The 25477-nt window shown below is 42.2% G+C and overlaps 2 protein-coding genes across 4 annotated transcripts; both read left to right on the top strand.

Moving 5' to 3' along the window:
• Nucleotides 1–3692: 3692 nt before the first annotated feature.
• On the top strand, nucleotides 3693–9275 carry LOC121181380 (carbohydrate sulfotransferase 12-like). Of its 3 annotated transcripts, none has more exons than XM_041037323.1 (7): nucleotides 3693–3859; nucleotides 4740–4886; nucleotides 5408–6061; nucleotides 6298–6440; nucleotides 7848–7976; nucleotides 8119–8311; nucleotides 8656–9275. In XM_041037323.1, exons 3-7 carry the CDS (start codon nucleotides 5519–5521, stop codon nucleotides 8926–8928), a joined length of 1281 nt encoding a protein of 426 aa, XP_040893257.1. In that variant the 5' UTR covers nucleotides 3693–3859; nucleotides 4740–4886; nucleotides 5408–5518; the 3' UTR covers nucleotides 8929–9275. The 3 variants fall into 3 exon arrangements, with proteins under 3 accessions (XP_040893257.1, XP_040893255.1, XP_040893256.1); XM_041037321.1 differs by having other exon boundaries at nucleotides 4737–4886; XM_041037322.1 differs by lacking the exon at nucleotides 4740–4886.
• Nucleotides 9276–10099: 824 nt separating this feature from the next.
• Nucleotides 10100–23942, top strand: ern2 (endoplasmic reticulum to nucleus signaling 2). Its single transcript, XM_041036445.1, has 24 exons — nucleotides 10100–10440; nucleotides 11990–12107; nucleotides 12197–12230; nucleotides 12726–12798; nucleotides 12881–12953; nucleotides 13199–13321; nucleotides 13433–13534; nucleotides 14050–14109; nucleotides 14243–14459; nucleotides 15715–15793; nucleotides 15951–16101; nucleotides 16639–16790; nucleotides 17074–17262; nucleotides 17744–17897; nucleotides 18180–18284; nucleotides 18392–18482; nucleotides 19376–19565; nucleotides 19696–19792; nucleotides 20068–20267; nucleotides 20797–20944; nucleotides 21531–21658; nucleotides 21779–21902; nucleotides 21999–22066; nucleotides 22182–23942. Exons 1-24 carry the CDS (start codon nucleotides 10351–10353, stop codon nucleotides 22362–22364), a joined length of 2949 nt encoding a protein of 982 aa, XP_040892379.1. The 5' UTR covers nucleotides 10100–10350; the 3' UTR covers nucleotides 22365–23942.
• Nucleotides 23943–25477: the final 1535 nt, after the last annotated feature.

Here is a 25477-nt window from a genome sequence, read left to right as displayed (position 1 = left end):
CCTGGGTCCCGGGGCCGCTCTGTACAGTAATGTCCAGTAGGCCACCAGGCCCCCTGGGTCCCGGGGCCGCTCTGTACAGTAATGTCCAGTAGGCCACCAGGCCCCCTGGGTCCCGGGGCCGCTCTGTACAGTAATGTCCAGTAGGCCACCAGGCCCCCTGGGTCCCGGGGCCGCTCTGTACAGTAATGTCCAGTAGGCCACCAGGCCCCCTGGGTCCCGGGGCCGCTCTGTACAGTAATGTCCAGTAGGCCACCAGGCCCCCTGGGTCCCGGGGCCGCTCTGTACAGTAATGTCCAGTAGGCCACCAGGCCCCCTGGGTCCCGGGGCCGCTCTGTACAGTAATGTCCAGTAGGCCACCAGGCCCCCTGGGTCCCGGGGCCGCTCTGTACAGTAATGTCCAGTAGGCCACCAGGCCCCCTGGGTCCCGGGGCCGCTCTGTACAGTAATGTCCAGTAGGCCACCAGGCCCCCTGGGTCCCGGGGCCGCTCTGTACAGTAATGTCCAGTAGGCCACCAGGCCCCCTGGGTCCCGGGGCCGCTCTGTACAGTAATGTCCAGTAGGCCACCAGGCCCCCTGGGTCCCGGGGCCGCTCTGTACAGTAATGTCCAGTAGGCCACCAGGCCCCCTGGGTCCCGGGGCCGCTCTGTACAGTAATGTCCAGTAGGCCACCAGGCCCCCTGGGTCCCGGGGCCGCTCTGTACAGTAATGTCCAGTAGGCCACCAGGCCCCCTTGTCGCGGTTGGAAATCACCAAATCACCAGACTAACATACATACAAACGTACATACATAAAAACCCATTTTCTGCATGAATGGACTTTTGGATAGAAGAGAAACACCTCTCTCACAGAAAAGACACCTCTCTCACAGAAAAGACGCAATGGAGCCTGCTGCTATGACAAGCATGGGAGTACAGGTCAGTGGATCATTTACCAGCTTGTTTTGGTTTTCATCTTCAGTGCCATAACTTCTTTAGTGAACAGAGATGACCGAATCATTTTTATGTTCATAGCTGTTTTCACCTGTCTTGTCGGTAGGCAATAGACTTGATGGAGAGGGAACTTGATCTCATCTTTGTCAAGGAGGAGTCACATGATGATCATCCCATTGGCCAGCAGATACGTTTCACAGATAACAAGAAAAGTAAGTTTGCTTTCAAAAAAAACAAAAAAACAAATCATTGTAATCCTGATAGTTTCTGTGATTTAACTGCATTTATTCTCATTTAACAGTTGGAATTTCTGAGGAGGACAGCATGCTTCATAAATCTGTTGATGAGCTGCAGCTTCACTCAGGGGACTTAAACAACTTCCCCATGGTGGCTGACACTCAAACAGAACAATGCACACAGCCAACAGTTATGGACAGGTTAATAGGTGATGCAACAATGAGTACTCTGGTTGACAACACATATCCTCCGGGCGCTCTCATGCTCCTCGCTCGGGCTGTTCGATGCCCCCCGAGCAGGCCCGAGAGCCTGTGCACTCTCATCTCAGTCAGGGTGCCGTTTATACATGCATATGCTGCTGGGGCATGCAAACATAATAATAAAAATGAAACTCACACAGGAGGCATATTCATTGTTTAATTAGTTGGTCAGAGAGGAAAGCCATGTCTCTTGATTCAATAGGTTGGAGAGCACAAGTTCAAATATGTATTGTTCATGTAACTGTTTTTATCTACTTTAATGTTCATGAGCTCTCATGTTCTATAGCAACCCCGAGAGAGGAGCCCGTTCCTTGTGGATGCTAGAGATGAGAGCACACAGGTCACTGTGAATGCTACAAGATGAGAGTGGTGAGAAGCCTTGGGTGTGTGTGTGACCACTAGGAGGCGCACAGACAAGAACAGAAATACAAATATGTGTTGTAAAAAAAAAAACTAATGAAGAAGAAATTTGATTTTCCCTGAATTTATTATGTGACAGTTTTTGAGGAGCAAACCCATCAGACAAACTATTTTTCAAAGCAAGGTATTTTTACATGTCTGAAGGGCACCTTTAACTTCAGCAGGCTATAACATCAGACATTACATGCTGACTTTTTCACATCTGTCCCAGAGATAAATATATATATATTCGATTTATCATATTACAGTGTGGAGGTGGCGACCGCAGGGCCCGGTGGCGACCGCAGGGCCGGTGGCGACCGCAGTGCCCGGTGGCTTATTGTCCAAAAGTCCATCGATGGCTGGAGCAGGCTGCTGCTGTTCTGGAAGAAGAAGGAGATGTGAAATTGTAGGCTCCTATAGAAAGTTATCATAGTATAAATATATACACCAAGATCAAATAAAACTTCAGAACAGCATTATTATTTTTCAAAATGACTGAATGTGAATGGCTGACAATACAGATCTGCACTTTGGGAGATAACTGAGGAGTAACTGTTGCACATCATCTCAACAGGGAGACTCTGTGTATCCAAATTTTGACACAATTCCCCTAGTAACAACGTGACTCCTTGATCAAATATGTGCTATAGCTGCGCTGCAAGGGATTATGGGAAAATCGTATCCTTGAGTCCCGACATTTACAATGAGCACCTGAAGGCAACACAATACAAACTCACTCACCTTTCTACAGTTTGATTTGCAGAAATGTTCACATGGATTATTATTTTGCTATGTATTAAAAAGGGAGGCAGCAACCCCGAGAGAGGAGACCGTTCCTTGTGGATGCTAGAGATGAGAGTGGCGAGAAGCCGTGGGGGGAGTGACCACTAGGAGGAGCACAGACAAAAACAGAAATACAAATATGTGTTGTAAAAAAGAAAAACCCTAATGACGGAGAAATTTGATTTTCCCTGAATTTATTATGTGACGGTTTTTCAGACAAACTATTTTTCAAAGTATTTTTACATGTCTGAAGGGCACCTTTAACTTCATCAGGCTATACCATCAGACATTAAATGCTGACTTTTTCACATCTGTCCCAGAGACATATATATATTCGATTTATCATATTATTGTGTGGGGAATTTGCAAATTGGCCAAATAAAAATGATTTCATAAATTTAAAAAATTTATGAAGTCATTTATGCAGGAGACTCATCTGGGCAAAACGGGTTCAATGAAATTTCAGATTTTTTTATAATGAGACCCAAAGTCTAAATTATGACTAACTCAGTCAAAGTAATGTGATACTGAGTCAAAATAAAGAGATGATAAGAAAAGAATGATGACCTACTGAATAAAATAGTAGCCTACATCAAAATAATTTCTTACTCACTGAGTCAAAGCTGCAATACAGAGGTAATGAGATACTAAATCAAAATTATAACACCAAGTAAAAATAACAGGAAAATAATAAGATGCTAAGTCAAAATGTTGAGAAACGGTCAAAATTATGAAATACTAAGTCAAAAGTCTGACTTACTGAGTAAATATAATAATGAGTCAAAAATGCATAACCAATGCTTTTTTTTTTTTTTTTTTTTTTAGAAACTAGCTTCTATACAATGCCAGTGTGGTTTCCACTCCTGATTCTGCTGCAGCCCCGTGACTGTGTATTAAATCGTTTATTTACAGTCATTGCAGCAGCCTCCTCTGGGGCCGCCTAGAGATCCCAGGACCTTACTTTGGGAACCAGAGTGGTAGACGTAGGCGGGTTTATAGTTTCACAGCCTAAATCCGGGCGGTGTGCATGGTGCGGTGAGTAAAACGGGAGTGTTTATGGTGTGGACGAGTGGGTGGCTGGTTTCCCAAATCTCGCGAGTGTTCGCTTCATTCTGTGGGGAGCGGACACCGCAAGGGTCCTGTCGTGCCCACCCGGTGTCATCACCGGGCTGACGGACAAACAGGGAGGGGGACACCGAGCAGGCGACAAAGGACTGGCCGACCGGCACCATGGAGCCCTTCTGCCGGGTAAGATAGAAACATAAATCGGGTGATTTGTGCTATTTTTTCTCAGACAGATAGATTAATGTTCAGGCTGGTTTAATTGTCGTGTTGAGTCATGAAGGGAACAGCACCGGGCTTTTTTTTTCACCCCAAAGACAGCATGATGAGGAGGTTTGTGGGGAGAAGAAGCTGAGGAGACTGTGGAGAAAAATGAGTTCAGTCTTCCTGTCGTCGGCTTTTGCTGTGGAGTGAAAGGAAAGTGACCCTTTGCATGAGAGGAGGACAGTGTCCGGAGCAGCCGGTGAATGGGCACATTGTGACCTGTGTACTGTATAAATTAAGGCTGTTTTCCAACCGAGGATTTGGAGGAGGTGATGGTGAGCCCTGTACAGAAAAACAAGAATATTAACCGGAATAAAACAGTCCAGCGGTCCGCACCTTCCTTGAGCTGAGATTTTCTTTCGTTTTTATATATATATATATATATAAGTAAAAGCCAAGGAGTATTGCCGCTCACACTACCACCGAGCTCCAGAAACTCATTTAAAATTCATATAGGAAATATTTTTACCTTTTTTTTCCTCTTCGCGAGTGTATGCGCACGTGTGTGTGTGTGTGTGTGTGTGTGTGTGTGTGTGTGTGTGTGTGTGTGTGTGGGTACGGCGCGTGCCGAGACACGACAGAGTTTGTGGATGTTAATTTCTCAAAATAGACCCATCCAGTCAACGTGGAGTTTAGATTTAAAACCTAGTGGAAAGAGACACCACAGAGAAACCAATAATTTTCTCTGTCAAAATATGAGCCAGAGGAGTTTCTGCTGTGCGCTGCTCCAGTCTGGATCTCTTTGTTTTTTCCTGGTTTTACTAGCACCGTCATTTTTTCCACTATTTTCCCCCGACAGCAGATGTTTTTATGAGTAGAACAACAAAGGGGGCAAATCCTCCAGCAGGCTTTGGACTGACGCTACTTCCACCCCCACATCCCCCGTTTGTTCACATCACTGTGACAGCTGAGCGCCCCGGGCGGAGCCTGAGGTTCCCACGGCCCCTGGGTAACTTTACACGGGTCAACAACACAACCAGTCATACCATACAGTATATAACTATATTATGTTAGTTCACATCGCCTACTTTGGAAAATAATCTAGCAGACTTAAGTCTGCTAAGTCAGTTTTTGGCTACCTACCTGTGGTTACAACTAAATATTACCAAATTTTAACTTTTACAAATGTAATTAGTTACTGTTAACAAAAACAAAAACTATACATTTGTAAACTAATTTTATTTCAGATTTCTGTAATTATATATCAGTAACATAAAAAGATCATGTCATCACACTTCACTGTTACTGAAAGTCTGTATATGATGTTGAATTATTGTACAACCCTACGTGAAAATTTCATGTGTAAAAAACTAGCTATTTAAAGTGAAGCAGCTCCTGTCACGGAACCTGTGTGCGGGCATGTAGAGCCAGTCCTTGTATTTTATCATTAGTCATTACTCAATCCGTTTGCTTCACTTAGACTGTAGAAGAAGAACTAGGGTTTCTGTTGACATTTCCTGTCTCTTTCAGTTGCAGCCAGCTAGCAGGAAGTGTGTCCTTTCGTGATAGATGGCCACCATGGAGTTAAGATAACCTCTTCCTCTTTTCTTCACCAATCACGGCTCTGGATCTGATATAACCATGGGTATATGGCGTGGTCTACGAGTGGCGTTCATCCTGGGGTCTTTGTTTATGATCCTGCTGATTATCGTCTACTGGGACGACGTTGGGGGCTTCAACCTTTATCCGCTACAGGACGCCAAACAGCTGCCGCTTCAATCTGATTCTTGCACTCGGACGACAACAAGCCCTGCGTTTTCTCCCTCCATCAGCAGACCCCAGACCAGTTTGTCCTTCATGATCCCCACTGCCGGTTCCAGTTCAAAATTCATTCCTGAGAGGACGAGAGGGGCAGCTGAAAAACAAAAACAGGAGGAGGAAGAGGACAGACAAAAGCGGAGGAAGGAGGAAACAGGGAGGGATGAAAAGAAGGAGAGGAGCCATGCTTCTGCCGACGATAGGGAACAAGAGAAAAGGAAGCAGAAGATCATGGATGTTTGCTCAGGAAAGAACGCTGTGGAATTCCCTGGAAGGACCCGGGCATTTGAGCAGATCCCCAACAGGGAGCTGGATCACCTGATAGTGGATGATACACACCAGATCATCTACTGCTATGTTCCCAAGGTACAGCTGTCTTGTAAATGTGTATTTGTGTGAAAGTGTAGGTGGTGGTATGCATGTGGGCGGTAAGTTAGCTCACTGGGTGTGGATGTAAGAGAAAGAAAGTAAGAAGACAAAAACATCTTAAAATCACAGCTCCTCTTTGATCGAAACACACACGCACATGTTCATAGTAAACTTGTCTTTCTGAACAACTTGTCTTAACATTTTCTTTCCTGCCATCGCTGTTCTCCGTTCAGGTTGCTTGCACCAACTGGAAGAGAGTGATGGTGGTTTTGTCTCAGTCTCTGATATCGCCTTCCTCAGGAAAACCGTACACTGACCCAGAGGCTGTACCTCCAGACCTTGTACACAACTCCTCTCTTCACCTCACTTTTGCCAAGTATGAGACACACACACACACACACACGCACACATATATACAGTAAATACTCACAGGTGTATTGTTGAGTAGCAGTGGTGGAAGAATTATTAAGGTCTTTTACTGTAAAAGTAGCAAGAACATAGTATATAAGACTCCATAACAAGTTATGGTTCTCCATTCAAAATTTTACTAAGGTTTACTAAGTACAGAAATATTACCTGCAAAATGTACTTAAAGTAGCAAAAGTAAAAGTACTTGTTGTGTAAAATGGCACTATTCAGAGAGTTACAGTATATTTATCATACATACATTATTTGACTGTTAAAGATGCATGTACATGTAAGCAGCATTATATTATGTGAAGATGCAGCTAACTTTAACAACTTAATATACTGTTGAGTAGTTTAATCCATAAGAACCTATGTTTTTTTTAAGGCCATGATGTGTTTTATATGGAAAGTCTTAATTTGAAAAGTAAACTAAACAAATGAAGCAGAGTAAAAAGTACAATATTACAATATTGAAGTATGAAGTAGAATAAAATGGAAATATTGAAGTATTTTAAAATTGTACGTAAGTACAATACTTGGGTGAATGCACATAATTACTGTGTCTTGCCAAACAAGCCACATAAGTGAATCCAACAATGACAACAAAGGAAAATCAGCCAATAAATCAGGGCGTTAACTTAGAAGCTTAAGACAACTTTACAGTTCTGAAACGAAATTGAGTCAGTCTGGAAATATTAAAGGGGTCACTTTCTTTCCATATATCCAACTAAACCCATTTCTAAAAACTGTGGTGTAAGAATTTTAAGAAATATAAATAATGTCTCTAATTTCTTCATGTAGAATTTCAGGAAACTCAGTTTGCAAATTACCACAGAAATACTGTGTCAGTCACCACTCCTGTTCACAGGGGCATTGATTAATGAAACATTTCATGGTTTTCTTTTTCATCACTTCTACAATGACACTTAGATACCAAGTTACTCTGAAACTGTGTTTGACAAAATATCCGTGAGCTAAAGGAGTTATTTACCAAGTTGACATTTGGAAGAGGAGAGTGGAAACGACAGGCGGGGCTTGGTGGTGCAGCACAGACAGACCTTTCTCTACCCCTCGGGAGCTGTCTGTGTTTGGATATGAGTATCTGAACATATGTTCTTCTGTCTGCACCACTGTACAAAACATATCTTTTTCCCCTTTAGGAGTTACATTTTTGTAGTTTTACTTTGTTTTCAAGTCATTTAGATATATCACCAAATATTGTCAGTGTTGCATAAAACTTACAGTCACAGAATTTGGATGTTTGACCGGTAAACTGTAAAGCATCACAATTACAGCTAAAGAAAGAAGAGAGTGACTCGGCAGTGACTAGAATATCCCTCATGTTTTGTGTGTCCGTCCATGTGCCCTTTACCAGGTTTTGGCGCCATTATGGTTCTCTGTCCCGCCACCTGATGGCACTCAAGCTCCAGCACTACACCAAGTTTCTGTTTGTTCGAGACCCTTTTGTGCGTCTCATCTCTGCCTTCAGGAACAAGTTTGGAAGGTGTGTTTCATGTTAGAGAAAGTCAGTGTTTGTTTGTGTAGGTCCACTGGTTTAAGGCCAAGGAATGTGCTTTACCTTTGATTGAACAGCAGTTCTCTGATTATTGAATTGTTAAATTGTGTGTATTTGTGTGCGTCTTAAGGCCCAATGAGGACTTCTACAGGCAGTTTGGTTCGGTCATGCTGAGTCGTTATGGTAATGTGTCTGGGAGTTTGCCAGAGACGGCAACTGAGGCGTTTGCAGCAGGAATCAAACCAACATTTCAGCAATTCATCACATACCTGCTGGATCCAGAGACTGAGAGGGAGAGTATCTTCAACGAACACTGGCGACAGGTATTTGTCTCACACAGGTACACACACACATTTGTCTGTGGGATTGTCAACTTTGTCCGTACAGTAATTTCAATAAGTTTATTTGTAGTAACTGACTAGTATATTTAGAGGTGCAGATTTGTGCAGCAATGAGTAATACAAGTCTGTCCTGAGGAGGACAAGTTAACCAAGATCATTTGGGGTAATAAACACAGAACAGCAGTAGAGTTGTATTTCCTGTTTCCCACGTATGCCAATATATATACACATGTGGTAGAAACAGTCAGAGACAGGTATTACACACAAAGACACAAACAATTTGAAAACATTTTTAAAAGTATCTGTTTCACTTTTTTGTGTTTCAGGTGTACCGACTGTGCCATCCATGCCAGGTCAAGTATGACTTCATTGGACGACTAGAAACCCTGGAAACTGACGCGGATCATCTGCTGAAACTTCTGGACGTGGATCATCTGCTCCACTTCCCTTCAGGGGCCCGAAACCGAACTGCAGCCAGCTGGGAAAGAGACTGGTTTTCTCAGATTCCCATAACAGTGAGGAGAGAACTGTACAAACTATATGAACCAGACTTTGAGCTGTTTGGCTATCCCAAACCTGACAGTGTACTCCATCAGTAATCCACACAGAGCCAAAGGCCTGGGCCCTGCACTGTGTGTAGAGCCCTCACCTCACCTACCTGCCTTTAAAGACAAGGTTATGATGTTGTTTGTTTCATTTGTTTTGTGCATACCTCAAATGACAGAAGTGCCTGCCAGTTTTATTTTATTTTTGTCATTTTATTTTAAGCACATCCGCTTACAAGCTACGTTATCCCAGTCTGGTTCCCCATGTAAAGGCACTTTGAATAGTATTTTGTGAATAGTATTTTGGTAAATCATGGGGAAAGGACTGGGGCTAATTGTTAGCTGATGTTTCTGAAGGGAAATACAATGCAGAAAAATAAAGTGTTTTTGTAAATATTTGACTTTCTTTTTCTTATTTTACTGTGTGTTTACAAGGCAGTGGTGGAAGAAGTATTCAATCATTTTATGGATAAAATTAAAAGTATGTAAAAGTACCAATATCACACTCCAAAAGTAGTCCATTGCACTTAAAAGTTCTCCATTCAACTTTTTATTTCTAGTATTGGTCACTGTAAATCCTGAATGAGGATCCAAGCTTATGCTTGGAGACTACAGAATTCTAACAGACTCTGCTTTACAAACTAGGAATGTAGAGTTTGAAAGTTTGAAATTTTCTCACGAATTAAAGGTGTGACTAAGCTGACACTTTAGGGAAGAAAACATAGCATCATAGCATCACTTATCATATTATACATGTTTAACAGTCCAAAATATTAACTAAGTCACTATCTGCCAAATATGAAGTAGCAGAATAAAAAATAAAAAGTACAATATTTTCCTCTTAAACGTTGTTGAGGTATAAAGTAGTATTTATGTACAGTAACTGAATTTCAGCAGAACTTTATGTAAGGTACACTTAACAGTGGTGTACTTTCTTGATGTGAAAGTACTTTACACCACATGTGTATGACACTGCGGGGAATGCAGAGAGACAACAAATAATGACACCCTCCACCACTTTCTATTGCACAAAAAGACGCTCTTGTTGCGTTCACCACTGTCCTGCTGTCTGCTTCCACGTGTTCCAGGTGATTCTGCAGCCCATCCCCTTCTGTTCCCCAATTTCTGAGCCCATTGGCTGAGCCTCCTGCCACTCAGCGCGGGAGGCGGGCGCGAGGGGGGCACGGAGGCCACGCCCACTCCGCCAGTGTGACAGTTCGCTGCTGACGTCACCGGTTCCGTCCCAACACGGAAACATGGAATAGTGGCAGTTACGGTTTCGTCCGTGTTGCTATGGTTTTAAAGCGACACCACGAGCTCAGATCTCGTCGTGTTCGGTAACCGTCAGCGCGGCTCTGCCGGTGTTAAGCGGCCGAGGTTGAGTTTCTGACCGATGGACGCCCGCGCTGGAAACGGAGAGAGAGTTCGACCTCTGTTGTTAGTTCAATAGCTTCAGTTCTCCGTTTGTTCACAGCCATGAAAGAAAGTGCTTTCGGGGTCACGAGGGCTCTGGGACGCCTGCTGCTGTTTCTTCTCCTGCTGTCCTGGGAAGGAAAACTTTTTCAGGTGAGCCTTACAGTATGGCTGTTCCTGTTGTTGTTGTTACTAATACTGTTTGTGTCTTGCTATTTATGCGGAGCTTAGACCGCAACTGGCACCCCGCTGCGCCTCTGTGTCTATTTCAGGATCGAGTAAGTTTGCCATGATATGATAGGACGTTTAAAGTGTTTAGCTGCTCACTGCGGAGTCCGAATTGCTTTAAGAAAGTTAATACTCCCTCCCTCTCTCTGTGTGGGCGTTTGTGTGTGTACAAGTACCCGAGGACCCGAGAGGTCAGGGCCACAGCCTCTGTATGAAGTGACTGTTGATATTTATTGTTTGAATGAGCTCAGGTTAAAGACACAAAATGACCACAAAGATATGAAAAGGGACACAGAAGAGACACAAAACAGCCGCATGGATACAAATCAATTATAAAAAGATGCAAAACGACCACAAAAAGACTCAAAATGATCACAAAGAGATGCACAGTAACCACAAAGATGCAAAACAAACATAAAGAAACTAAAAATGACCATACAGATACACAAAATGGTGTTTGAAACACACAAAATATCCATGAAGACATGCCACATGACTACAAAGAGACACAAAATGACCACAGAGATATAAAACAACTACAAAGAGGTGCAAAATGACCACAAAGAGCGTCAAAACTGACCAGGAAGAGAAGAACAATGACCACAGAGCGGCAAAACAGCCACAAAGAGATGAAAAATAACCATAAAGACACACAAAACTACTACAAAGTAGAGCCTGATCAATACATTAGTTACTGGCCTTTCAGATTTATCGGTAACAGTGTGTATGTTGTCTGAAATGCAACAGTAGGAAAGATTTTCAGTGCTTGGGGCAATTATGGAAATGATGTCGTCACACTTTGCCCAGTATAGCCCTCTGAATCCATTGTTTACAGTGCTCTCAGCACTGTCTGCAGCACATGCATCAGAGTACACATCACATCTGAGCAGACGATAGTGTGGAAAGACAAGCTGTGTCTTCACCATAAGCTGCTAACTAGTCTGTGAAATAAACAGTTACCCATAGTGTGTCTTTTGGTCTGCAGGTCCAGGACTAGTGTGTCCACATGGGCCCCTTTTTTAATCATCCACCTCTTTGTTTGCATGTTTGTGTGCATGAGTGTCTCTGTGCATGTCTTGCCTTAGAGTTTACCGTGGTGTGCTTGTACCACACAGTTCTTTTTGGATCTGTGTTTCCAGTTGCCACCCCTTGGTGGGTAAATAAGGGAGTGGTGAACACACACACTGACAAGCACACAAACAAGATCTCAACGCAGGGAGTAGTGTTGGGAAGGAGAAGAAGGATATCCTGCTAAATGAGGAACACAGTATGATTATTCGAGCATGAACTCACTGCTGGGCTGGACTATAAAACCTGTGACAGACCTGACACACCCACTCGCACAAACTCACGCACACACTTACACACATGCTGTAGTTGAGCTATGCTGAAATCTTGGATATATGACACGGTGACTGAACTCCCTGTCAGACAGCTGGCCTAAAGTTTCTCTCTCTCTTTGGCCACCCATCAGGTTGGAGGGGTCAGATCAGTCACCCTCCCAGAATCCCTGCTGTTCGTCTCCACGCTGGACGGTAGTCTGCATGCTGTCTCCAAACAAACAGGAGACATCAAGTGGACCTTAAGAGAAGGTCCATACATATAGACATCAGTACTATTTCTTAATGTTTATTTTCATTTTGAAATATTTCTCATGAAATTGTTCTTTGAATTCTTTCAGACCCCATCATCCAAGTGCCTGTCTACCTCACAGAGTGAGTAGCATACACATAGTCATATACAGATATGCACACACGCAGGGCTGGGTTTCAAACTTCAGTATTTATCTGTTGCAAACAGTGCCTTCAAGGCACTTAGTATCAAAAACTGTCAAGTACTAAAAGCTTGCAACACATTTTCACATTTGTAGTCTTCTTTGCTCGTTCTTTGATCAGATAGCTCAGTGTTAAGACATTTAATGAGTGTTGGAGAAAAACATGTTAAAAAAATCCTTAGAGCAAGGGCTTGTTTCTGACACCTCAGTGGCCTGGATGTTAAATCTCTGACCATGAACTAGTTTGGATCTGGCCAGGGACCTTTGCTTCATGTCGCTCCCTGTTTCTGAATTCTTGTTTTCCTGTCATGTCTCTCGATTGTCTAATCTCATAAAAGGCATAAAAATGCTCAAAAATATAAAATGTGAATTGAAAGAAGTGTTGAAAATGTGCTGTAATACTTTTTGTGCTGATGTACAAATGTTTTCTTTGTAGGCCAGGTTTTCTCCCAGACCCCAACGATGGCAGTTTATATGTACTGGGCGGCAAGTACAAGGAAGGCCTGATGGTGAGTAATGCAATGTGTGTTTGTGTGTCAGTTTGTGTGTCCGTGTTCACTTTATGACTCCATTGTTTGGATCCATCGACAGAAACTGCCTTTTACTATACCAGAACTGGTTCAGTCAGCACCCTGCAGGAGCTCTGATGGTATACTCTATACAGGTGAGACACTGTGTGTGTGTGTGTGTGTGTGTGTGTGTGTGTGTGTGTGTGTGTGTGTGTGTGTGTGTGTGTGTGTGTGTGTGCACATGTGTTTGTGAGACACTCAAATATACTGAGGAAAGCATGACCTATTTTATCACTGTGTCAGACAGTTGTCAGAGACCGAGAATGAGAGATGAGACATTTAAATATTTGTCATATCTCACTGCTGTTCTCACTGCACTTCTGTGCATGTGCACGTGCAGGTAAAAAGCAGGATGTGTGGTTTGTGGTGGATCCTGAGACAGGTGAGAAGCAAACCAGTTTAACCACCTCCACCTCTGAATCCATCTGCCCCAACTCTCCTCTGCTCTACATCGGACGCACAGGTATGTCGCACAGGTAGACACGTGCATGCACACGGATGCACATGACTGAGGTAATCTCATGAATCTTGGCCTGCTGGCTATGAACTTTGCACCTTGTTTGCTTGTTTCCAGAATATGTGGTTACCATGTTTGACACCAAGACACAGGAGCTGCGATGGAACGCTACGTACAATGATTACTCTGCTCCTCCTTATGATGAAAAACAAGACTACAGTACGTCTCTAGACGCACATTCAGTTAGCACAGGGATATGGCAGGTTAATTAGCTGGACATGAACTGGTGGCACTGCTGTAGAACCGGCTTGGTAGCATTAAAAAACGGAAACTTTGGATACCTGTATGTCAACAATGGGGGCATTTGAGGAGAATTAGTACTGTATAGAATGAAAACTACAGACAGACTACTGCAGGTAGGGTTAGGAAATATTAATAGGCTTCAATGAAATGGTGAAAGAACAGGTGATTATTTTTATTATTTTGATGCCAATTTAGGTTGAGATATACATTTAAAACTCTATAAAAACTCAAAAGATGTAAGTGACACATTTAGCAGATACCTCTGCCAAGGATGCTTTTTAATGTAATCTTTGCTTGACAATAACCAGATAAAGGGATCTAAGAATGAACACTGGAAAGAACGAGGGCTTCACCTCTAAACATATATTGAATGTTTGATGTTGAAGATGTTGCCTTCTGATTCTACCCTGTGCTTCCTGCTTTCCCTCCAGAAATGGCCCATCTTGTGTCGAGTGGTGATGGCCTTGTTGTGACAGTTGACAGAGAGTCAGGTAGGGAGAGGTGTGTGGTTTTTGCTATGTGAATATGTTATCATCTTCATATGCAAGGGGTTGAATCTGTACCTTCATTTGATCTCCCTCCGCCCTCTTGTAAAACTGCAAGTGCTGCATTTTTGTCTCCTAGGTGACGTCCTATGGAGTCAGAACTACGGCTCGCCTGTCGTGGGGGTCTACCTGTATTCTGGTGACTCGCTAAGACACGCCCCCCACCTGTCCCTCGCCATGGAAACGCTACGTTTCCTCACCTTCTCCTCTGCCAACGACCAGGCAGACGCACACTCCACTTTGAAGTGGAGCTATCAGTTTGTGAAGGAGCAAGCCAGCGCGCAAACACAACTTGTGTAAGAGAAAGATTTTATACACACACACACAGCCACATGCCATACGTAAGAATACAAACCAACCCCTGGCTGGTTTCCTGATTTACCCAATAGGTGGGTTTCACGTGACGTCACGACGCAGCGGCGCGAGGGCGCCAGATTCAGACGGAGGGCAGGAAGTGTTTCAGCACTTTAGTAGCTGCCTGACACACTGAGAATCTACCGTGTGGAAAAATGCCAATGTTTTGTGTAGTTTACCGGTGCTATTATAGGGTACCAAAAGTAGTCACCCACAATAAAGAGAGAGAAATATAAAAAACGTACAGAACAACGCCGTAAAAGGTGGATCTTAAACCTACGTCTGCGGTCGGGAGGAGCAGTCTGCTAATGCCCGTGTCTGCAGTGACCAATTCGTCAAAGGTATGTTAGCTAGCTAACTTGGTTTTTGTGGCTGTGTTTATATCATTAGGTTGTCGCTTAATGCTCATTTACACAGTAATAATTATTAAGTTGCCGGTTGTCTAATATGGACTTCATTGGGACTTTTTAAGCTGCCCTAGCGCTTTAGGGGACGTTGACTCAGTAGTCCAAATGCTATTTCGCTGTCAGTCATACATTAGTATTTATGTGTAATTGACAAATAAACCGCCGCCTGGTTAGCTCAGTTGGTAGAGCATGAGACTTAATCTCTCAGGGCCGTGGGTTTGAACCCCACTCCGGCTCACCACCCGTAGGAGGGCCTGGACCCAGATCAGCGGCAGATGATGACGACATGACAACTGCAGGAAATGACGAATAAACCACCTTGTATCCCTGCAAGATGTTTGTTGACATTATAGCCGCTATTGCTAGCTGCTAGCTATACATAACCAGTATAAGAATAAACACTCGCCCTGGCGAAGACCAAACGATAATCGTCTTGGAGCCGTTTGGTACCAAGGTTGTGGGCCCACCCGCTCACAAAAAAGTTATATACCCCCAGGCTTTTGTAGGCTTTCATTTGTTTCGTATAATAAGAGGTCTGAAGTACGAGATAGATACTCGATTGTCGGCAAATCTTTAACGTCCGTTGAAAACTCGGGTCACGTCCAACATATTGTTTGATTAATTGTGTATCTCCGTCTCGACACGGGATCGATTATTTCTTGTCCAAAGAGCGTTATGATGATTTATATTTGATAAAAATCACTTTGTAAGTGTTTGAGGTATCTTGCTGATAGAAACACATGCAAACAAGCCTTATCAGAGGAAATAACCCAGCCTTTGTTTCCTTAAGACCCACTCTCTATGTTGGAAAATTGGACTCTCACCTCTATGCCTCAACCTCCCTTGTCCACCATGGAGTCTCATTAGTGGTGAGTTGAAGTATACAGTCATCTGTAGTAATACTCCCCTCTGCTTTAACAGAACATTAATAGCGCAGTATATCAGATCAGCTTTATCAGAGAGTTAGGAGCTTGCAGTGATTGTGATGATGATGTGAGTGGTTTGTGGTTCTGGTTGCCATGGCAGCCTCGAGGCCTGACCCTGGCTCGGATTGATGGGCCTCTGACGGCCGGAGTGACGGTCAGAGAGCGAGGGGAGTGTGAGATCACACCGTCCACTGATGTTCGCTATCCACCAGGGAGCACCAACAGCCGGAAGAACCACTGGCTGTTGATAGGTAAACAAACACATACACACACACACACACACACACACACACACACACACACACACACACACACACACACACACACACACACACAGCTTATCTGGACACCTTGCCTCCATTACTGGATGTCAGTTGGATCCTACAGCAACAGTTATGTTATTTAGGGAAGCACATATTTAAACTTCTCAAAAGGTTAAGGGAAGGTCTAACCAAACCACTACAGTGGTTTATTTATTTCATTTTTAACAAACTTCCTGTTTACACATGCCTGTAGCTGGAGCAAAGTCATATGAAAATGTATATTTTGTAAATGGTGTTTCCAAACTACAGAGTAATGTATTATTTATCTATGTAAAGTATATATCTAGTTTGTTTGTTGCTGAGAAAATAGAGTGAAAAAAAGTAAAATTCTCAAAAAACTGTTCTCGTAGAGTATCAGAGTGGACCTTCTGAATCTGAAAACCTTTTTACCATACTGAAATTTTTAACAGTCATACAGCTATAAATACATTCCGTCTGTGTCTCACGTGTCTCTGTGTGTTTCAGGCCACCATGAGCTCCCTCCGGTAGCCCACACCACCATGCTGAGGGATTTCCCCGTCACCCTGCAGCGTTCCAGTGAGGCAGTCATCCCCCCCCGAACTCCTGGCTCCTCTGCCTCCCCGGTGTCCCCTGCCTCCTACTACCACCAGCGATATGTGAGTCACACCCCAACTTTACACCTGAGTCAGTAAATTGCAGGAATAATATCAAACAATTATCCTCTCTGATTATGCTGTTACTGTCCATTTTGGCCTTCTTCAAGCTGTGCCGGAGACCAAAGAATGGATGTAATAAATTACTAAATGTCCCTTTAAGAACCGCTTTGATTGCACACTGCTTTACATAAAATAGGACAGACAAACACAGATTAAAAAAAAAAGTGAAACCTCATCATATTTTCATTGTTTCTTCTCCCCATTGTCTTACTGTGTCCTTCAGTTCCGGGAACTTGCTGATAGCCATAGCGACACTAATGCCGACAGAGGAGGGGTGGACGGGGGGACTTCAGGACAAGCTCAGAGGCGGGCCCCTGTGCTCCCTGTCTACATGACTCAGGACCGTCTGACTCTGGCTGTTCTGACACTGCTGCTGGGAGGATGGCTGGCCTTCGCCCTCACATACCCTGCTGTGAGTTTGTGTGTCTTATGTCTGTGTGCGTTTGAAATGCGGGGCCCGTATTTATCAGACTTCTCAGAATTACACTTACACGTTACACGTAACAATACATGATGGAGGCATAATATTTAGGTTGTCCACACAGACTTAGTAAATTAGATTAAATCTAATTAGATTTTGTAGTACTTTCCTGCTTAATTTTTTATTTTAATTAATTAAATTAAGTTTAAATAAAGGTAAATAATAAAATAAGGTTGATATGAAGCTCATAGCTCCTCTGTGTCATATAAAGACAACATGTAAGAATAGAAATATTTGCATATTCATGCTTTCATCCGCTCATCGAATGGAGCATAATTTGTGGTTCGGGTTTCCCGGGGTGAAGGGTGTTTTATTGACAGTGTTGCAAAGGAGAGTTTTATAATCATATATTCATAAACCCCCATCTTCTAACAGCATTTAGTGTGGCCTGCTTCTGTGTGTGTTTTTCCAGCGTGCAGCCCAGCAGCTCAAAGCTCAGAGGCAACTGGAGGAGGCTTTGGAGTCTCGTCTCCAGCGCATGCAGACCAACATGCAGACGAACAATCAGACAGTGACCTTGGTTTCTTCGGACACAAGCCCTTCTACTGACTCAAACCTGTCCAGTGGTAAGCAACAGATAAAACAAGTTCTCCGTTATGCTCCCTCTATTTAATGACCGAGGGGTCGAGTTCAGTGATTAAATATTTTTCTTTCCGTTGCAGCAAAAACATGAAGGATTATTAAAATGCATGAAGTAGTGTTGAAGCACCATTTTTTTTTCCTCATAGCTGAGAAATATTTAATATTTATTTCTTGATAAAAGGTTAGATACAGAAAAAAATTGCTTCTATTTAAAATTTCAGAGATGCATGCATCGATACTGTACATCTACACTTTTCTATATCCAGACTCTGCGCCTGCATCTGCTGACCCTCCGCCTACTCCTCACAGTCACAGCAGTGGCACCTCAGACGCTGATAAAAATGGCACAACTGGGCACAAACCCACAGCAGGTAACACATCAAACTGTGTTTGTGTGTTCAGACTGTGTTTGTGTGCCTCAATGTTCAGGTGAGATTCATTTCCCCTCTGCTTCTCTCCTCTTTCCCACCTCTCTCAGAAGGAAACAGTGAGGAAGTGCAAGTGGGTAAAATCTCCTTCACGCCATCTGAGGTCCTTGGACACGGCACAGCGGGAACTTTTGTCTTCAGGTATGATGTGTACACGAGTGTTTTTCACTGTGTTATATTTTACTGCAGTGCTGTTAATATAGTTGATAGTATTGGCCATAATCGTTGGGCCATATTAGTGAATTCACGTGTCAGATAATTAACTGCAAAACAGGTATATATTATATTTCTTTTGACTGTTTTCCAAAGCACAACATACGTTTATTACACTGGCATTTGTTTACACTGATTTCATTACAGAATGCAAATTAACTTGCACACACTTTGTTCTGAGTCAGTTTAAGTAAATAGTCCATCATAGTGAACGTCTTTGTTTGTTTTGTTTTACTGTATGAAGAAAGAGGCTGAATGTCTCTGTGCTGGATAACTAACCTCAAACAAGTTGTAAGTCTCAGCAATGTGGTTTTCTTACCATGGTGAAAAGAATGTAAGCCAGTGAGTACACTGACCACAGGCAGAAAATCAAACAAAAACTTCTGGCATGCCCTGGAAAACGGTCAGCAGTGACATAAGACGTGCACAGTTCAGAGTTAAGGGGCTGAAACCTCAGTTATTTAATCATGAATTTTACTGTAAAGACAGTAAACGCTCTCCACTGTGTTTCCTCAGAAATGGTGAGACAGTGTGTGTGTTAAGATAAGATAATATAAGATAACACTTTATTGATCCCACAGCGGGGAAATTCATTTGTTAGGCAGCTCACAAGCAAAACAGGAGAAAAGGATAAAGTGCAGAAAAACAAGAAATGTGCAATTCAAGTACAAAAACTATTTGCAAAAAAAAAATAGCGTATTTACAATCTGAAGAAAAAAAAGTTAAGCTACAAAAAAACCAAATACAAAAATACACCAAAACACAGCAACACACTACATATTACATTACATATATTATGAGTAACCTGTTTGTGATGGTAGGGGTAAATTCGACGGACGGCACGTCGCGGTGAAGCGAATCCTGCCGGAGTGTTTTGAGGTAGCGGAGAGAGAGGTGCAGCTCCTCCGAGAGTCTGACACTCACCCCAATGTCATCCGATACTTCTGCACGGAAAGAGACCGCCTCTTCACATACATCGCCATCGAGCTGTGCACAGCAACCCTGCAACAGGTCAGTGTTTGTGAAGGAGCAAAGAAACTGTAAGACCTCATTCTGCTGTTATTGAACAGGTTATAATTAGCAGTCCTCAATGATAACGTATGTTTTTGTACTTTTTATGATGCTTCTGTTTTCTCTGCAGTATGTGGAGGATCCGTCTGGCTTTCCTGACCTGAATCCTATAACTCTGATGGAACAGACCATGTGTGGCCTTTCACACCTCCACTCACTCAACATAGGTATGAGATACAGATACATATATATATATATATATATATATATATATATACACACACACACACACACACACACACACACACACACACACACACACACAATTACACACAAATTATATTCCTAAACAGCTTCAGCTAAAAGCAAATTGAATGTAGTACTACTTCACTGTGTTAGCTATGAATAAATGAACAAAATTCCATCTCTCAGTCCTCTCTCACCCACCTGCCTGTCTGAAAAACACAATTTCTGCTTTGGTCTCCATCATCTCTCCCTGTAGTCCATCGCGACCTGAAGCCTAGAAACATCCTCCTCTCTGGCCCCAGTGCGCTGGGTCAGGTCCGAGCTCTCATCTCCGACTTTGGGCTCTGTAAGAAGATCCCAGATGGTCGGAGCAGCTTTTCCTTGCGGTCAGGAATACCAGGAACTGAAGGGTGGATAGCACCCGAAGTGCTGCGGGAAACGCCTGGAAATAAGCCGGTAAGATGCACGTTACAGGGCAGAGTGGTTGATCTCTGAATGTCAGAACTGATCCAGTCGACTTTCATAATTGGCCACGGCAAGAGAAAACTCTGAAGATGCAAAATTAACAGTTTGAAACTTTCTCCTTTTTTTGTTTTACAAATAATTTATTTGATGAAGTTCTTTTAGTTACATTTGATAAACCAGTTTCATTTGTTGCAAGAGCAGCTTTTTCTTTTTCTTTTTCTTTTTTTACTTACTTTCTCTGTTCTGTGACTGAGATATTTTTAAATCCCAGATTTTCAAGTTGTCATTGAGCATGAAGGGAGCTTCAAATTGCCCCTCCAGAAATGGTTATTTGTTATAAACTGCTATTCTTTATTAAAAAAAAAAAAAACAAACAAACAGAAAAAACAATATTCATTTTTCAGCCTTCGGCCCATTGCACATACAGACTCTACATACTGTTGTGCCTAACTAAAGTTTAGTTTAATTTTTTTTTTTTTGCATTTTTCTGCTTAAGAATTCAGTTTTCTTCTTTCTTCAGACGGCAGCAGTGGATGTGTTCTCAGCCGGCTGTGTATTTTACTACGTGGTCAGCAGAGGGCAGCACCCTTTTGGTGACACACTGAGACGACAGGTCAACATCCTGTCAGGAGAATATTCGCTCTCACATTTTATGGAGGACATACACGGTGAGGCCAGTCTGTGTGCATGTGTCTGTTCCTGCCTGAATCCTAATGATTAGAGTATGTAGTCTAAAACACATGATTAGTACACCTGTCTCTCAAGACTGAATTCTTGTAAATTTCTTTTTAAAAATTCCCAAACAGGAAAAGTTTGTTTGCAAATGTAGCAAATCACTTAGCTTATTTGCAATAAACGGTTCAATCAGTAATCACTTTTATGAAGCCAGTTCAAATCAAAACACATCTCAGCAAACCATCTCCCTTGCAAATACACTTCAGCTCCAAAAATATTCTTGCCCTCAGGTGAGGGCTGTCTCCCAAGATGAGTCCTTGAAAAAATGAAATTTTATTTTTGGAATGCCCAATAAAAGTCCATGGCCAGGATGTTTTATTTTTAATAAACTGACTTCGGACGGTGTGCAGGATTTCAATCCTTTCTGGCTCACCTTTGCCTTTCAAACATTACACAACAACGGTGACAGGCTGCATTTTGTATTGTAGTAACTGCATAGATCTACAAGATTGTAATGGAACGGGCATAAAATTGTACATGACTAAGCTGAAAACAATATTAACATCTCTGTCAAATCAGATGACGTCATAGCGAAGGATCTGATCGAGCAAATGATCAGTACTGACGCCGAGACACGCCCCTCCACCGCCTGCGTTCTCAAACATCCGTTCTTCTGGAGCCCAGAGAAGCAGCTGCTCTTTTTCCAAGTGTGTTAATTATTGTTATTAATTAATTAATTTTGATAATGTTTCTCTGTTTTTGCCTTTAGTCTCTGTTTGTAGACATTAGAAACATTTTTTTTTTTCTGTTTGTGTGTCTGTATGAAGGACGTGAGTGATCGCATAGAGAAGGAACCAGCAGACAGTCCGATCGTTGTCAGGCTGGAAACTGCAGGAAGAGCTGTGGTGCGAACCAACTGGAGGATGCACATCTCTGTGCCTCTACAGACAGGTACACGCACAATCATGCCCACATAGTATCACATGACTGTTGAGGGAAAACAAAGCCATCAATGATCGGCCATATATTTTTTCACGTCCATTTCAGACTTGCGCCGATTTAGGACGTATAAAGGAAACTCGGTCCGAGACCTGCTGAGAGCCATGAGGAATAAGGTCAGTCGTCCTGCACACATGACATCCACTTAGAGTTTTTTTTTTTTCAAACAACCAGACACTCTTTGACACTTTCCATCTGTTTTTTTGACTTTCTGCGTTCTGCATGCTGCAGAAACATCACTACCACGAGTTGCCACCAGAGGTGCAGGGGACTCTTGGCGAGCTGCCCGAAGGCTTCGTCAGCTACTTCACGTCACGGTTTCCACGGTTACTGATGCACACACATGCTGCTCTGCACATCTGCGCCCATGAGAGACTGTTTCACCCCTACTATTTGCCCCCCAGTGCCAAATGAATTTCACATGACTCTGCACTGCGTATACTCTTTACACATTCACACAGACATACACTGGTGTATTTTTTGGTGCACGAGGGAAATCCCAGACAGTGCTCCGTTATTGCTTTTGTAAAGCCCACACTGTTTTGGGGGGGAAGTTACAGTGCTGTGAAAAAGTTTTTATATGCTTTGATTTGTTTTATAGATTAAGTATATTTTTCTGCAGCTGTTGCCCAAGAAATAATTAAAAAAAAAATTTTTTATAAAGCACTACGAATGCTTATCTCTGCAAGGGCTGCATACATTTATTATATTAATAATGGAAAATATTTTAAAACTATATCTTAATGTGTAACTCCATCAGAATGCACATCATGAAAGGAAATCATGAAATGCAGGTGCCAGGTATTTTTATTCAGTCAGATGCAATTGCTGGGCAGTCTGTTTTCTCCAAACAAATTCAGGTGAAAGGTTTTTGGTGGATTTTGTGGAATTCACCAAACAAGAAGGGAAGCACAGCTGTTCTCAAGCCCATATTACCTGATTTCACTGGACGATGTTTACAGTTTTGAGATGTCCTGCTAATGGACAAACAAACAGAGAAACAGAGGAAATTATCTCATACGTCATGTGTTATTTGAAATAAATGATCAACAGTGTGCAACAGTGTCAGAACCAATGCTGCTCAGGCCCCACAGTCAGATTTTAGCTACAGGTTTTAGCTTTTAAAAAAGCTTGTAAATCTGCCTGTGGAGCTAAAACAACCTGATAATAGATTTACAATGAACCTTGTTGGATTTCAGAGTGTTAATAATTCAGTTCACTAAAATATGAGCGTGTTGTTCGGGTGAGGATCACTTCTGAATGGCTTTGGAGCCGAGGTTAAATAACACAACAAAAGAGAGGTGCACAAACTTTGTCACAGCACTGTAGGTAACACAGACTCTGGACAACAGGTTTCATAAAAATAGAGCTTGTGTTACAAAGCCGCATGTCAAAGAAGAAATTATTCAATGTGCTAGTTAAACAGTTTACTTTCCCCATGTTAGTGTTGCTTCTGTGCTTCTGTTCACTCCTCTAGCATATTTCAGTGCCAACAACTCCATATTTTCTTTACCGTTTTAATGCATTTGATGTATGCGTGTGTGTTTATCCGTTACTGCATTGCTAAATGTAGCTACATTTACCAAAACAATGCGCTCCGCTGTGTTTTGCACCGAAGGCAGTACATGAAACATAACAGTCCAATGTCATTGGCGCTGTTAAAATGTTTGTAAAGCGCATGTGCTATGATAAATTTGTCACCTGTGTGTCTGAGCAGTAATGCAGAAACGACAAACGACAGTTGAAGGTACAGACACGTGTGGGCCATTCTGTGCTGTGCAGTATGTTGCATTGGATTAGCAAAACCCTACACAGCTTCAGAAAAGGCTGCTAGCCATGTGAAATCCCACCCACCCCACCCTGTAACTAACTACTGGACGGTTTGCTTATAAGTCTGCAGTAGAGTGAATGATGAAGAATCAAACTTTTGTACTTTTTTTTGGAATGAGAGAATTAAATCGATGCTTTGGGTGTGCCAAAGAATGAAGTGAATCAAGTCGTGTGTTGAGTTTGTAAACAGAGACAGAACAGAGACAGCAAACTGCAGGATCAATTTTTATCTGTGGTCTTAGAGTTTAAGATTTCCATTACAGAGTTGGTATTGAGTGAAACTGTCACCGATAATTATTTTGTTGTCTTCATAATTACAGTGTGGAAGAAAATTGTAGACAGTGCTGAGTATGAGACAGTAGGGAGGGTAAGACTTGAAGGTAAAACTTTTGATATTGCTAATTTTTTTTCCACCATGCATTGACTTGGATTGTTGTTTATTTGTTTCATAAATATTTTTCCATGGATATTATAGAGAAATGCTTAACATGCTGCAGAAATTACTTTATGGGAAGGCCTCACCTGAAGCGAAACAAAACAAAGCAGACAAAATACATAATTACATCCCAAACATAATGAATATTTTGAATACTTGCCAGTGCAAGTGACCTTTTTGTAATTTAGGATCATTACATTAAATTGTTATTACACATAATTACCATAAAATCCATGCTAAGACATTTTTAAACTAAACTCTGGGGATTTTCTTGGGGACTGAGATCAGCTGCGTGTAAATATAGTCTATGAGAATTTGCCTGGGCCCACCTCTGAAATTCTCAGTTTCACTTTTTGTCTCAGCAGAAATAAAAAAAAATGTCTTCGCTGCTGCTTTTCTCTTTCCCAAACCTCCACCACTCAACATAGCGATGAACAGTTTTCAGACTTCTCCTGGAACCGTTCATTACTTTAATTCAGTTCTACTAGAATAATGTTCTGGACCTCAAAAACAGAACTTCATTGTCCAGGGCCTTGTTAAAGTAGGAGTTGTTACCGTGATCAACTATAACCATAAAAGATAAAAACACGAGATAGATTAAAAATAAACCTCTTAATTGCAGAGAGGTGCAGTGTAGCTGTCTCCCTTCCAAGCAATGAGCATAATAAGCTGTTGGTTTTTTTTTTTTTTTCTAAACCAAGTGGAGAGGAAAACCTCATGCAGTTAACGTTGATAGACAAGAATAACAATGGTGTTTGTGTGTAATTTACGGAGTAAATGATGCATTGGTAATTGTGCATTCTGAGACATTAATTACGCTACGTGAGACTTACCATTTGAAATATGATCCTGTTTTTTTTTTTTGTTTTGCTTTTCACACCATACAGCAACAACTTTAACACAGCTTTCAGGTTTAAAATAGACAAAGCAATTAGCCAGATGTCAAAGCCTTTGTATGTATGAATTCACTAAAAAAAAACAAAAAAAATAAATGACCAGGATCAGGCGGTTCGGTTTTATCATGAAAGAGTCGGTCTTACTCATGATGCCAAGGCACACAGTCAGTGATGGAAGAAGGAGGAGAGCTCCATTAAATTTGCAGTAGGTCTGAATGTGTCACACAGACGTGAATGCAGCCACGCTGAGCCACGCTGTGTGACTAACTCATCCAAAATCTGGCAAAAGTATAGAACTTGCATGAGTATGTTTTTCTCGGAAATCTGTCAATGAATACGTTTTGAATCTGCCTCTAATATTTATT

Source organism: Toxotes jaculatrix, chromosome 4, assembly GCF_017976425.1.
Source record: "Toxotes jaculatrix isolate fToxJac2 chromosome 4, fToxJac2.pri, whole genome shotgun sequence".
NCBI classification, from domain to species: domain Eukaryota; kingdom Metazoa; phylum Chordata; class Actinopteri; family Toxotidae; genus Toxotes; species Toxotes jaculatrix.
Note: the sequence above shows the minus strand (reverse complement) of the source record. Positions and strands in the feature narration are given on the sequence as shown.

What these genes read in the sequence shown, in the direction of transcription:
- ern2 (XM_041036445.1), top strand. Translation starts at nt 10,351, where the DNA reads ATGAAAGAAAGTGCTTTCGGGGTCACGAGGGCTCTGGGACGCCTGCTG. An exon ending in TGATGAAAAACAAGACTACA is followed by an intron (nt 13,535 to 14,049) that starts GTACGTCTCTAG and finishes CTTTCCCTCCAG; the next exon opens with AAATGGCCCATCTTGTGTCG. An exon ending in GCGGGAACTTTTGTCTTCAG is followed by an intron (nt 18,483 to 19,375) that starts GTATGATGTGTA and finishes TTGTGATGGTAG; the next exon opens with GGGTAAATTCGACGGACGGC.
- LOC121181380 (XM_041037322.1), top strand. Translation starts at nt 5,519, where the DNA reads ATGGGTATATGGCGTGGTCTACGAGTGGCGTTCATCCTGGGGTCTTTG. An exon ending in CTTCACCTCACTTTTGCCAA is followed by an intron (nt 6,441 to 7,847) that starts GTATGAGACACA and finishes GCCCTTTACCAG; the next exon opens with GTTTTGGCGCCATTATGGTT. An exon ending in TCAACGAACACTGGCGACAG is followed by an intron (nt 8,312 to 8,655) that starts GTATTTGTCTCA and finishes TTTGTGTTTCAG; the next exon opens with GTGTACCGACTGTGCCATCC.